Genomic DNA, 14334 nt, shown 5'->3' with positions numbered 1-14334 from the left:
AACATCTATTAGAAAAGGGGCCACTGTTATTTTTTTTAATGTACAGATTTTTTTAGTAGAGTATTGAACTTCACTGCTAGATGCCACTAAATCCTACACACTGGTGCTTTAAATAACTGGTTAGCTGATGCCCATTGCTCCAAAGTCTGAAAACCAAATTAGAAAATAAAGTGAAAAGCAGTACATAGACTTTACTGAACCTTTATTTTCAGGGATGCACTTGATTGGCTTTATTGGCTTTATCATTTCTGTGAAATGTGGATGAAAGTGTTCATGGACTACATTTTTTAAAACGGTGTTCGTTATTGATCCTAATAGAAATTCGTCCTTCATGTTCTTGGGAAACTGTTTGAAAGTTTTGAATGTGATGCGTTGTTCGGTAAATGAATCTTTGGCCTTCAGAGTCATCTTTTGTCTTCCACATCACTTGTGGCATCCTTGATATTTTGTGTTCACACAATCTCCACAACTTTTTTAATGTGCCCTAATCAACAGCCTTTTGTTGTGGAACCGTACTGAAATTGTTAAAGATGACGTCAAACATGACTGACTGTCTCCCTGCTCATTGTTGTGCCATTGTCACAGCGCTGTGGCCCTCAGGAGACGAGCAGAGGTCTGTATTATTACATTTGGTATTAGGAAAACTTAACCAGGCAGTATCTCCTCTCATCTTAACTGCAGTGAGTCAATCATCATATACGTTTTTGCCCATTCATATTCATTATATTGTCATGAGACTGGGACTATTTTTTCCTAGGTCCTTCAGTTGTTCGGTTCCACGGACTGCTATAAAAGATTGATATGGAGTTGGGGTTGGTACCAAACTTCAACACTTTAGTCGGTGCAGCGGAAACAAGTTGTGGACACACAATGTATATATGATCAACTGGGTTGATATGGCGGGCTTGTTTATTTACTCATCCAGTGTTTACAGAGCAGCATTATCATTTATTTGGAGTCTGTGTTTCTGGCCAAAAGTCCAATATTCACTCTTTCCTGAGGGAAATATCTGGTTGGGGGGAAATTACTACCAAATGCTGCTAGAGTTGTTCTGATACCAATACCAGTATCAGAGGAATTTCAGATACTGCTTAAAATGTGGTATCGATTATTATGAGTACACATGTCTGTGCACCGATCCGATATCACGTAATTTATTAGCCCCAAAGTGGGACCCCGCTATTATTTTCCCCAGCATTGCAAAGTCATAACCCACTCTACACTGACTCTGAGTCACTAGTTGCTAGTCACTAACTGTGTCTGTCTGCTGTTTGGTACTGAGAAGGTAGTGCACAGTGGGGTTCTGTGGCTGAAAACACTATAAAAATTGTGAGAATGAAAACCAAACAGTAAGCTAACAAGAGCTGTAGATTCAGGCTCATTACTGTGTGACCCCTTTCTCATTATCTCATTTCTCATTTTTTTGTCATGTAATAAGTCTTTATATAAAATAGCCACTACATTATTATTGAATACATACAGTTTTAATACATTGGAGGAATTTTGCATTGCTGCCTCCCACGGTGTTTTTTTCTTTTCTTTTTATGTCGCCAGTAGGGCGTGCTGAAGTGAAAATGTTCAAATCCTGCCCAGCGAGGCTTTAACATCCTTCATACTATTTAAAAGTCAGTGTTTTAATTAAGAGCTGAGTGAATAGATCTTAAAAGTTCATTGAGATTGATTTCACAACGTTCCCTTGTGCCTTGATCCACTTTGCGATCGAGCTGATTGGCCGCCATTCAAGCGGCGTTCTTCAACAAAACATTTCTCAGTAAAATTTCAAACAACTCTCAACCAAATTCATGTGGAATCGGAAGACCCCAGAGACATTTGCATTGATCAAGGATTTACTTTCACACACACTCCCCTTCTTTCACTGGCTGTGATTCAAGGTCTTTTTGGCTTAGCTTCTAATTCCTGCTCTACTGTTGGAGGGTTCAAACACACCCAGGGCCGCATTTCTAATGAAACTCCCAGGGCCAGCCAGCATCCCCTTTCCTTGACTTTTCTTGTGTTGCAGACTGGATTACACTACTTCAACAACAGCGGAAACAGAGTTTATTACCCTCCCTGTAAATATTTATGTTTATGTGTTGCAGAAAAGTCATCATGTGATGATGGGTAGTTCTTTCCCATGCAGACTGATTTTCTCTTTGACTTGATGCTTTCAGTTTTGGAAATCTCTTGCATCTAAGACCTATTCCTTCATACTGTGGGCCATCAGCTTAAGCAGCACTGGCATGTTAATACTGCTGGCAGATTCTTTCTTGCCTCACGACAGGCGCTCAGCTCATCCCTCATCACACAAGGTTCTCTCTTCAGATCTCCTCGTCTTTCTTCCTTTCTTCCTTTCTTCCCGGATCTCACACTCGTTTTCATACCTGCTAGTAATCGTCACATGGTGAAGCATTTTACTTACCTTGATTTTTATCCACTGTCTGCACAGCTTGTTCATCATGTCACCCATGTTTACTGACAGTCTGTGTTTGCTTGTCCACACGCTCATCCTCTTGGTTTGCTGATTAAAAGTGGGCTGTCCTTATCCAGAGAGGCTGAGTAAATCCCCCTGTAACGAGGGGGATCAGCCGACAGAGCACTGGCTCTAATCTGGCTAATGATGTCAAATGTAGACATGGTAAAGGGTTACAAATACATTAACATGTAACCTCAGCCAGGACAGCAGAAGGATGATAATCTGCCTTGTCATATTGGTGTTTCAGATGCCATAGAAAACTGGAGAACTAAGGTTAAACTCACTCTTACATGACATCGCTGAGTACATTTATAAATGTCGGCCTCTACGAAAGCAGACAGGGTAAACCTTTAAGGTGCTATTTAAAAAGCTCGTAACAGCAGTAATGTCTGTGTCTTGACTCCAAGGGGAGGATCACATGGTTCACTATAGATTTTAACAAACTACAAATGTTATGACTCTTAAAAACCCTCTCAAATGGCACTGCAGGATTTTAAAAGTGTGAGTTCATCAAGCCAACAGCAATTATATTTTTCTCATCCTGGAAACATTTGATGCTGGATCTTTTTTGCCAACAAAATGCAATGCTGTGGTGTCATCCCTTCTGTGATAATGTTGTTTAATATGATCAACTCTCTTTTGAAGGTATTTATGTCTTCCTAGACAACCATGCAACAAGTTAAAGATAGAGTGGCTTTGTCTGAAGGATGGAACGTTCATGGCCACTGGAAGAGGCTGCTGTGCGCTCTGTCTAAGGTTACATCAGTGGCATCATAGTGAATGTTCCCACCTCTGGCTTATCGAGTGATGAAATGACTCCCCACATAGATGGTCTTAAAGAAACAAACCATGTCAGGTTGTTGGTTGCCAGGTATCAAAATGTTCCTCTTGCTGCTCTTACGTCCCCCTGAGTCCAGATCCTTTCAGATTTTACAGCTTTTAGTTCTTTAAATAGCCTGTAATGAAAGGATAAGGATAGCAATGAAAATATCCTTTTGCTTTTTTCTTTGTTCAATGCGAGTTATTTAAAATCCAGGTGTAAAAAAGGGTGCAGATTTCACATATTTATTGAAACAAATCAGAGCTCAGGTTTTAATTGCCCCATTGGTGTTCCTTAAGAGAATATCCAAGAGTTTAGTTTATACTGACAGTGTCACAGGAAGAGACAATGACTGATAAATTAATCACTTTCTGAAGTCGGTAGTAATTGCATTGTGTCAGTTTATAATAGACAACAGTTAGATTGTTTCATATTTAGTGATAAGACACATCTTCAGAAGCTTATAGAATGAACTCCACAGAATTGTAATGTGTTACTTTGAGATGAGAATTAAGATAACGAGAATTAAGGTGTTGATTTTGAGATATTAGATGTAAAATAAAAAAATTAGCTGCCACCGCTCTAAACTTCTGTACAATCAGGTCTTTGAATAATAATATTCTCATTGTTGCTGCTTTTGTATGACTGTACTTAATTGTCATTCTTTGTTTGATTCCATCTTTGTTTTTGTTTTTTTACCCCTCTTTGTCTCCAGTTGCTGTTCTCCTGAAAGATGACTACTTTGTAAGCGGTGCTGGGCTGCCGGGGCGTTTTAAGGCTGAGAAGATGGAGTTTCACTGGGGCCAGAGTAATGCATCAGCAGGCTCAGAACACAGCATAAATGGCAGAAGGTTCCCCGTAGAGGTAAAGCATCCTGCCACTACAATACACTTTGATAAATGTGCAATAACGAGCCTTAAGGCTCAACGCTGAATGTGAATGAAAAGCCTGGCAAGTTATTGTGGTGTTTTAGATAGGAGATTTTTATAGACAGCAAAAACCCTTCCTAAACTGCAGCATATTTAATATTGGTAATATTGGTAAGCAAATAGATTAGAATTATTGTAAATAATATAGCATTAAGTTAATGCTAGTGAAAGATAAGATACTATCTTGCTTGTAGATCAGGCCTAATTCTTTGTGGCATGGATTCAATAGAAACATCTCGAGCCCAATAGTGGCACATAGTTGGTGCAGAATTGAGGCAGCGCATTGATGCTTCTAAAATCCAGTTTTACCTTATCTCCAAGAAGCACCACTGATGGTTGAGGATTGTTCAGACCTTTGGAAAAAAATTAATTTGCTGTGGTCAAAAGCAATTTTAGGTAAGCTCTAGCTTTCAGAATATGCTGAGATAGACCCATGTAAAAGTTAGGTTAAACAAAAACAGGAGCTCTATTAATAAGGTAAACTCAGCCCTCAAGGTAAGGTAAACTCAAACCCCAAGTAAAAATATACCAATAAGTCAAAATAGTAAATTTTTCAAAAGTATTTCTGCATTGATTCTAGTTGCATGAGAGAATTGTAAACTTAAAGCAAACTTTACTGACAGTTTCCCTAAAGAGTTTAACTTATAAACTCCACAGCTTTTACACATAAGTCAGTTTACTAGAAAATAACACGTAGAAGTAGAAATTAGTGATAAGTAAATAAAATAACTTAAACTTATTAAATAACTCTGATGTCATCAGGGGTTATCTCCCTTTGGGCTTGGTGACCACACATTTATAACAGAAAGCCTGTGTTACAAACTGCCGTTTGAAAGATGTGGGCGTCTACCAGGCAGGGAGGGTCTGTCAAGAAGATTCTTTCGAGTGCTATTATTAGGATAGCATTTCTGGAGGTTCACCCATAATACTATAGGAACAAATAGTGAAGGTATTCAAGGAATTAAGGAACTAACAATGAAAACATTGAACAAAATGGCCAGTTTTATGGCCAGTTACAATATAAAATACAATATACATGTAGTATTGAGTGTACAGAATATTTTTGATTCAGTGTCAAGGATTTGTTGTAGAGTTTAAATGAAATGAGAAATGAACCAAAAGTTTGTACTTTCCTGCTGTTCAAATGATTTTTTTCACAAGGTCGCAGCAGATTTCTTAATGCCATTAAAGACAAAGAGCAGACAAAAGAAAAACAATGGGAGAACATACTGCACGTAATAAAAGAAAGTAGAAAAATAATCACCAACTCTTGTAGCGCAGATATAGAGGGTGTTACGTCTGAAACCTTTTGGTATTCTTTATTCTGGCTCCTGGATTAAAGTGAAAATCCAACTCGTTTTATGTGGTGTGGAGAATTGGTTATTATTCATTATCTAAAATTAATTTGCAAATGTGTCATACTCTTACATTTTGTGGGGTTATATGATTTTTTTTACCACCTCTATTGTCAAATGGTTAATAATTAGTGTAAATATAACTGTGTATAAAAACAGGAAATTGCTGTTGGTATGCTTCTCTGTCCTATCTCCAAACACGCAGCTAGAGTCCTCCTGTGTTTGTTTCTTGGCCCTGTTCTTTGGAGCCCTCTCTGCAGGCATGGCTTTTGATGCTGTATGGCTGAGTAATTAGATTTATTTTTGCCACCTCATTTTGTGTTCAGCGTAGTGTTAAAGGGCACTGGATTATATACAACCATTATAGAGCTGTTGTGCATATGGCTCCTTTGATGGTGTGCTTCTAAATAAGACGATGGAATTCACTTTAATGACCAATTTGGGCAGCTGTTAGAAAAAAAGCTGAGTAAGAACAAGAAAATGATACCCTCCAGATACATCATTTATAGATGAGAAATATAGATTTTTAGCTTTGCATGTCTTTATCTGTAGATCAATATTTTTATATCGACCTCTCTGTCAAAGAACATGGATTCCAAAGCTAATGTGCTTGAAATTTAAAAGAGTGATGCTATTTGTAAACATAAAAAACATAATGATAGGATGGTATGATTGTGTAGTAGAGTAGTAAATAGGATTACAAATTGGTTTGATGCTGATATTTAGTAATTTTACATAGTAAAATATAGTAATTATTACAACTACACAGGGAACACATCCAGCCAACCCAAAACCTGAAGATCTTATGATGCAAATAAGAGTGCATAAAAAATTGTTTTTGCAAGCAAGCAACACGTTGAAATAGATGATAAACATAATGGATAAATGATGTAGTATGAATACAAAGCTTGACCAAACCTGCTGCAGTATGCTGTGTGATGTAGAAACACCACCAGTACATATACAGAAACAAAATTGCATAATCATTTTTCAGGTATTGTTAATGAGGTAGAAGCAATAGATGCCTTTTTTAAGATGTTAATGTGTTTATACTACAATACACACAATATTGTTCCAAGCAGATTATTTTTATATATGGCCTAATACATCTCTGAAGGGAATCTTTAACAGCAAAGAAAGTCTATATAATTTCAGAGGAATTATTTTTTTTATATTGTATTGTTCAGTTTCGATTGTTTGTTTTGTTTTTCTTTATTTTTTTGTAGTTCAGTGTTATCTATCGTAGTAATTTAGACTTCAATCACATCCACAGATATCAGAGAGAAGACGTTATAAGCTGTAACACCTTATTTCCGACTGTAGAAATCTTAGTTATGCTATTGTGTTGTTTTTAACTGTGCTATTTATTATTGATTGCAGACAAAATAGAAAATTTTATATTCTAAAATAAATATGATAAACCCTGTCCATGGTTATACATTAATGAGGTTAAGCAACCTTCAGTTTTAAATGTTTAAATAAATAAATTTGGAAGGATGAAAAAACATTGACTGGTTGTTTTGATGGGGATCAGGCATAAAAGGTCACTTTGTGATCTGAATCTGAATTCATAGCAGCCGCCATGAATGATGCTCTGCCATTTGGATGCAAAGGAGGTCCTGTATATTTTTATATTATTCAAAGGATGGGTGACCCTCTACTTGAACCATTTATTCTGTTAACATGCGTGTCAAGAACATGCAGCCCAGATAGAATTGACTTGACATACGATGGGGATTGAGTTTTCATAAGCGACACTGTGGAGAAATGTTCAAAGAAACGATCACATTAGGAAAAAATAGGGCCAACAAAAGACAGCCACTCATGGCAACTTTAAGAGTGATATTCTCATGGGAACTAGTAGTCTTGAACCTGACTAGAGGAAATACAAAAGGAAATATTCCATCTACGTATGCGTAAAGACAGTAGGTGGTCTGCTTTTTTTTAAATATTATTCGCTTTATCAATAAGTCAGCCTACGTGTATCAAACATGATGTATTATTTAACACCCGGGACCAGAAGGTGAAGGAGTGAAATCAAATGATGAATAGTTGAAGGGGAATATGGTTATCCAGGATCTAGCCTTTGGCCATTTAAATGCTTCATCCTGTAAGATGTGGCATTTTCATATTTCATATTTATGCCTTGACAGAATTTGACGGATTTGAAATTATATTACATCTGAAACCAAACTCTGCCTTTTTATAAATGTTTGTGTTTGATAAACCCAGTGATCTTTTATAGCAGAGGTTGGTTTTTGTTTTGTTGTGTATATGTTTTGTTCTTCGAGAGTTGAAGCAGCATGACCTTGGAGGTTGAGCTCCAGGGCTTATTTGTCTCTGCTAAACAGAGACTGTTTTCCAATCTGCTGTCTAATTATCTCTCCACTCCAAATGAGTCATATTCTGCCCTGAGTCGCTGGTAGCACATTGCATGAAGCATTTACTCTTACAGTGGGAAAGAAACCCTCAAAAGTGTTTATCCTACCTGCCCAGAAGCTTGAAAACACACACAAATAGTTCACACTTACTGTACGTACAGGGGGTGGAAAGACACATTCACTGAGCTGTATTATGGAGCTGCTCTGCCTTTGGAACATGGTCCTGTAAAAAAAAAAAGGAAAGAACCTTTGGGCCGCTCGGCCTGTGGCTCCTGAGCTTGACATTAATCTAACCACGGTATTTTTCGTGGGAGTGAAGTGGGGAAATCGATAGATGGACCACCTGTTCGCTCAAACAGCACAATGAAAAATGAAACAGTGGATTTTTTTTCTGCCTCAGGGTACCATAGGGAGATCTTTTCTAATAATATATTAGGGTGTCACCAAGGTTAGATTAATTATACATGGATTACAAATCACACCTTGGGAAGGGTATGTGTTTGCACCCATTACTGCGGATGTATGAAGTGTTAGGGTGGGTGCCCAGTGCGCACAGCTGCAACAGAAAGTTGATTAGGAATATACAGTAACGGTCTCAGGTAAGTCGAGACTAATGGGGGATGGATATGGCAACACTGAGAGAACACACTCCAACTCATGCAAATAGCAAATTAAGTAAACAGATTTACCAACAAAACATATGCAACATTTGGAAAAAAGACACTGCAAAGACATTAAACACATAGTAAGGGGAGAAACACTTTCACTAATTTGGCAACACAAATGTAGCTGCGCTTAAAATACAGCGATGTGCTATAAATACAGGCATCATAGTACATACAGAAAAAACAACTACAGTAAATATTACCAAGTTGTTGCCACAGTTTGTGACACATGGAAGCCAACAACCCATATGCTACATCGGCTACAAAAGCTACAGCAAGTGTGTGCAGTAATATCTGAATCATGCAATCAGAATTGGTGGATATGTTGTCTTTATCTGCTTGTGTTTTGTCCATTTGCATGTGATAAGTTGAGATAGTGTCTGACTCAGCAGCTATCATAGCATCATGGTGATACATCACCAACACAGTGAATATCATACATTCTTATAAGGAGCCATGTGACTACTGTTACAGTAGCCATGTGTATTTACCAGATATTTGCTCAGTTCCAGTCAGTTTATTAGTATTAGGACAACAAAAAATAGGCGAAGGGGAGATCTTACTGTAGCAAACATTTGGCTGTGTTGTCTCAATTTTAAATGTACATAAATAATAAATACACTATATTTATGTTTACTTTAACGTAATCCACTGTCATCCTATTGTTTTGTGCAGTCCTTTTTCATTGTCTATGAAATTCTCTGCCAGTCATCTGTAATGTGAAAGAACAAGTTTCATAAATTTGTTCAGTAACACCTACTGTACAAATTTTGTGACACTTTAATCTTCTTGAAAATGAGTGCTCTAGCACTTTGTGGGTGCTCAAGTGAAAGGATAAAGTAGATAGCTATGTGTGATTTGAGTGATACTGTTAAAAAAAATACACATTTACCTGTTAACAAAATGCTGTGGTAGCACAGTTGTTGTTAAGAAAGCAAGGAAAGAAGAATAAATTTGAGCTACAGTGATGAATCTAAAATCTCTCTGCACTCAACCTTATTTATTATATTTTTCTTTTCTTGCCTCAATATCTCCCTGTCTTGGGAAATCATGCCAAACATGACTTTGTTTTTCACCTGTTTGTGCTTAAATGGAACTTGGGAATGCAGAGCAGCTTTCAGCACTTGTGCCAGAAAATGAAACAAAACAATTCAGGACTATAAAGTGAATTCAAGAAGGGCTCATGAGATGTGGACAGCATGGGCTGTCTTCTTTCCAGAGAAAACTGGAGGTAAATTATAAAGCTCAAATGTTTTTTTTCTTTTAGTTACCTCCTGATACTTCTGATCTCTCTCAAAGCTGCCGTTGGTTATTGGGGCTCACCATTTTTTTTTTATTTCTTTTTACACGTTTCTCTACATAAGTCAGTATTGTAAATTTTGCACTGACAAAAACAAACATGTATGAACGTGTTTGAATGTCTTAAGACAGCATAAAGATTGGTCTGACTACCTGTCTGTCCTGCTTAAAATCAACAACTTTCAGCGATATCTGTGAAAGTGATTGAAGTCTAAAGGGGATTTGTGTCAGAGCTCGCAAACATACAGTGAAACGAAGCGTGCAATCAAGTTAATCAAATCGCTTTTGGCAACATTTATTTTTATTGGCTGCTATGGAAGTGTTTGATAATTGAATATCACGTTTTCCACTGTGCTGTTAACAAGAGCAGGTCACATGAGCTAATGTCAGTGAGTAAATGAAGCCTAAGGGGGGCAGCTTAATTGGGTGATGTAGTTAATAACATCTGAAGGGTGATGAATGGCCAGAGCTCTTTCTTGCTGAGTTCCCAGACAACAAATTAGTTCAATTAAGGGCTGCAGTTAAAGGAACTCTGAAGGAAACTGATCACTTAAATTCACTTAAATTATCTGGATTGACTCGTTTTGTACCTGGTTTAAGCCTGCGGTACGCATTAATGCCATTTATCCTCGTTTATACTAGATTTATTTTTATGTTTTGCGTCCGTTGTCAGCACAGCCAATTGCAGCTGGGGAGTTCTCGTAATTTTCCTTGGAAAAAGAAAAAAGCCAAGCATAGCCTTTTAATTAAATCAACATCTAGAACCTTTTTCTTATTGCCAATTAACTCGGTTCAGTGACATGAAAGGGTTTTTCATTTTAAAGAGGCTCGCAACAGTGAGATGATGGACAGCTCCAATTGCTACTTTTAGAATCACTTGATGATTTTGATCAGCGCTACTATAATATGTCAGCTTTGAAATGAAAGGGACGGAGGTCTTTTTTTTTATAGGAAACCAGAGCCATGACAGGTATATGATGTATTCTGTGTATGATGGATTTCACATTATATTTCACACATCCTAAGCTATGTTGTGAAATAAGAAGCTATGTTGTGGGTGATTTAAAGTAATTGGGAGCAATGATTAAAAGCCAACCATTCTGTTAGATCTCGCCACAGGAAAAGAGCACAATCCTCCAGTTCTTCCTTCCCTGCTCGTGAAGGCCTGAGGAATGAGATGCTGTATTTCTCTGGCATCCTCCAGGAGTGGCAGAACACAAAAAGGAATGACACAGATTATGAGAGATTTATGAGAGTGATAAATACACCCTCTTTTATGCCCCTCAAAACTGCTTTTCATCAGCTCCTCAGCAGTGTGCCCAAGTGATTGATGACAGAACTGTTCGTTCTCCTTGTCCACTTCTCAAGCTGTTTATGCTCTGTTCCCCATCCCAGATGCAGATCTACCTTTACAATTCAGATGACTTTGACAGCCTCAATGCTGCGATCAAGGAAAGACGCATCATTGCTGCCATGGCCGTCTTCTTTGAGGTAAAGTATCACCAGGAGTGAAGGTCGAGACAAATCTAATCTGAAGAAAACCAAGACTGCACAAGGGCAATTATAGAACATAGACATTTTTATCCATGTTACGGTCAGCCCATCGCTTTGGATGGATGGATTACCATGAAATTCGGTGCAGACATTAATTTCCCCCTCATGATGAATTGTAATCACTTTGATGATCCTCCAACATTTCATGTAGCACTATCATCAGGTGAAACATTTCTCTTTGCCCAGTGCTTTGGTTCAGCCTCGGCTCTACTTGTGTGTTTTTAGTGCTTATTAACACATGTTAACAGACTAACATGCCACAGTAAGATGATGCTTACAATCAGAGCCTCTAGCCTGGCTGTAGCCTTAAAACATACTTTGCTCATGCTTAAAGATACATCCATCATGCCTACAATTTATTTTTCTGTACTGCCAGTGAGGAAAACCTCTTAGTAATGGCTCTCCAGTTCAGTTGTTGGTCGTATTGTGAGAGATAAGTGAATAAATATGAAGAGTGAATAAAAAGAAATGACAAAATTAGTGGGAAATAGGTAATCATACTAACAAAATAACGAAAAATTTAAATAAAGTCAAACCGGATGGAAAAGACATTGTAAAACGATGAGGCAAGTATGATTTAAGGGGGGTAGTTGAAATTGTATTAGTCCAATTATGACAAGGATGAAGATATGAATATGTTCTTGAGGTCAGTAAATGATAGATATGTATTAGAAATTATCTGTGGCACCTGTGTTGTGATAGGAGAGTTTCTTTTTTTACCTAGCTGCTGATGATTTTTCTGTTCTGTTGCACATTGCTTACTGAAATACTACAGATTGTGCCCTGAAGGTCTGCGCACATAAGCTCTTAATGGACAAGAATGGTCCTAATTTCTGTTAACTGTAAAACACCTTAGAGATTTATGAACCGTGAAAAAGCGCACACCGGCAACACTGACAGCCCCACGGTCCCTCTCTCCATGTTAGTCTTAATTTCTATTAGCAGTATCTTTGCGATTGATGGCAGGTGATCAATGCAGGCTAACATTCAGCTTAATAGTATATAGGGAAGGGTCAGCTCTCAGGAAGAGGGAGGCGGGAATGGGGACACAGGTGTTTGTAATGTAGGTCTACTCTCAGACAGTGATAAAAACGTGTGTGTACGAGGACCTAAATGCCTCCGCTGGGTCCTGACAGCCCTATTGCTTACTGCAATTAGCACCACCTTACACAATCCGCTGAATAGCAGTTTACAGTGTGAGGCTTTTTAAGCGGGCACACACACATTGGCTCAGATTTACCATTTCTAATCAATGAGGAGAGTTCTTCTTATGCTCCCCAAAGGCCTATTAATGGCCTCTAAGGTGTGCATATTATCCACATTCAGCATTCAGTTCCACACAATTATTCTCCTCTGACTGACCTGAATTAATGTTGAGCAAGGGAAGTTTGGTCCCCGCATCCCAACACTGTTTTGTCCAGTCTTGTCTCTTAAGTAGGACATTGGGAATATTGTAAAATGTGGGGCTAAATTAGCAGTAGGCCTAATAGATAAGGAGGGAATCAACACTGGTGTTAGTCCTCTTGAGACAGTATAGCTAACGGCTAAATGGCCTCACAGATTTACTGGATACCATCAACTACAGAAGGATACAAAGCTCTGAAAATGATCAGATGTGTTCAATGTTTATTTATAGCGATGTATTTGTACCGAATCTACAAAGTATCAAACTACATCTCAAGTTGATTTTGTGTAAATTGTAATAACTTGAATGTAAAACAAGAAGCATTAAATACTGCTCATAGAGATATTTAATGTCAATGAGTTTGTATAATTTATTTGTATAAAAATACGCATTACAATATAGTCATCTGGTACACCAGAAACGGCCTCAAAAAGGACCAGAGGACTGAATCAAGTCTATCACTTAAGAAAACTCAACAAAAATTTAACATCACAAACTTTACTGTAGTTACAGATGGCATTAGATGCTGCTGGATTATATTGTATTGTAGAGATGTTGCCCTTTTTTTGTCTACCCCCTGTATTTTGTTCATATTGATCGTCTTTAGTCATTACATGAGATTATTATTATAGTTTTGTAATCCCTTTTGTAATCTGTTGTCTCTGGACATTTCCTGCAGCTGGGCCAAAAAGACAATCCTGCTGTGGACGCCATCATCCAGGGATTGAAAGGCGTAGTGCATCATGGTAAGTAATGGGAAAGCAACCCCCATCCCCCACCCTTTCATATTTAACAATCTTATATTATGTGTGTGGTGAGTTCTTTGTACAAAATCTCCTCCACATGAAACAATACTGTGGGAAATAAGTTCATCTGGGATATTCAGAAAGCAATCATCCTCTGCAAAATCTCATCATCGTCATCGTCATCACTGCTGTTCATGTTTTGGTTGATCTTAGAGGTACATTTGTTGTAACATTGCAGACATCGTGCTCCTTTCTACCTCCATAAAACAAAGATTGATTCTCTTGCTATCAGCTGCTTAAGCATAGGGCTCCGTTTTTTTAAAATCCCAAATTAGTCTAAACACAAGCTATGAGTAGAGTTTAACTTCAAAAGGCGGCAAAATTTGCAAGATACCGCCTCTCCCTTGCTAGTGTAACTCCGCAGGAGGAGACCCCCAAGGAGCTTCACTCACAGAGAAAGAACTATTAATTACATCTGAGCCTCAATTAGACAACACTGTTTTATACATTTACACTGTTAATGTCTTGTGGTGTATTCCATGGCACAATCCTTCATAGCATACCGCCTTAAATGAATGCTGCAGTGCTGACTTTACTGCAACCGTGACTTATTGTATGCAGACCATAAACAAATGTTTTAGCATGACTGTGTAATTCTTTACCGCATCTGGGGACGTAGCAGCTCTGTTTACACGCACGTATGACTT

General features: G+C 37.9%; 1 protein-coding gene across 2 annotated transcripts in view; it reads left to right on the top strand.

The window, feature by feature from the left end:
- The window catches only part of ca16b (carbonic anhydrase XVI b), a 96036-nt gene that overhangs the window by 53864 nt on the left and 27838 nt on the right, over positions 1-14334 (top strand). For both annotated transcript variants that reach the window (XM_035661934.1, XM_035661933.1), the window contains exons 4-6: positions 4009-4157; positions 11318-11413; positions 13561-13627. In XM_035661934.1, coding sequence (XP_035517827.1) covers positions 4009-4157; positions 11318-11413; positions 13561-13627 — 312 coding nt within the window. The remainder of the gene's footprint in view (positions 1-4008; positions 4158-11317; positions 11414-13560; positions 13628-14334) is intronic.

This window comes from Morone saxatilis, unplaced genomic scaffold (assembly GCF_004916995.1).
Source record: "Morone saxatilis isolate NCDOM2014 unplaced genomic scaffold, NCSU_SB_2.0 Contig18, whole genome shotgun sequence".
NCBI lineage: Eukaryota > Metazoa > Chordata > Actinopteri > Moronidae > Morone > Morone saxatilis.
The sequence above is the reverse complement of the archived record's forward strand: the minus strand, read 5'-3'. Positions and strand labels throughout refer to the sequence as shown.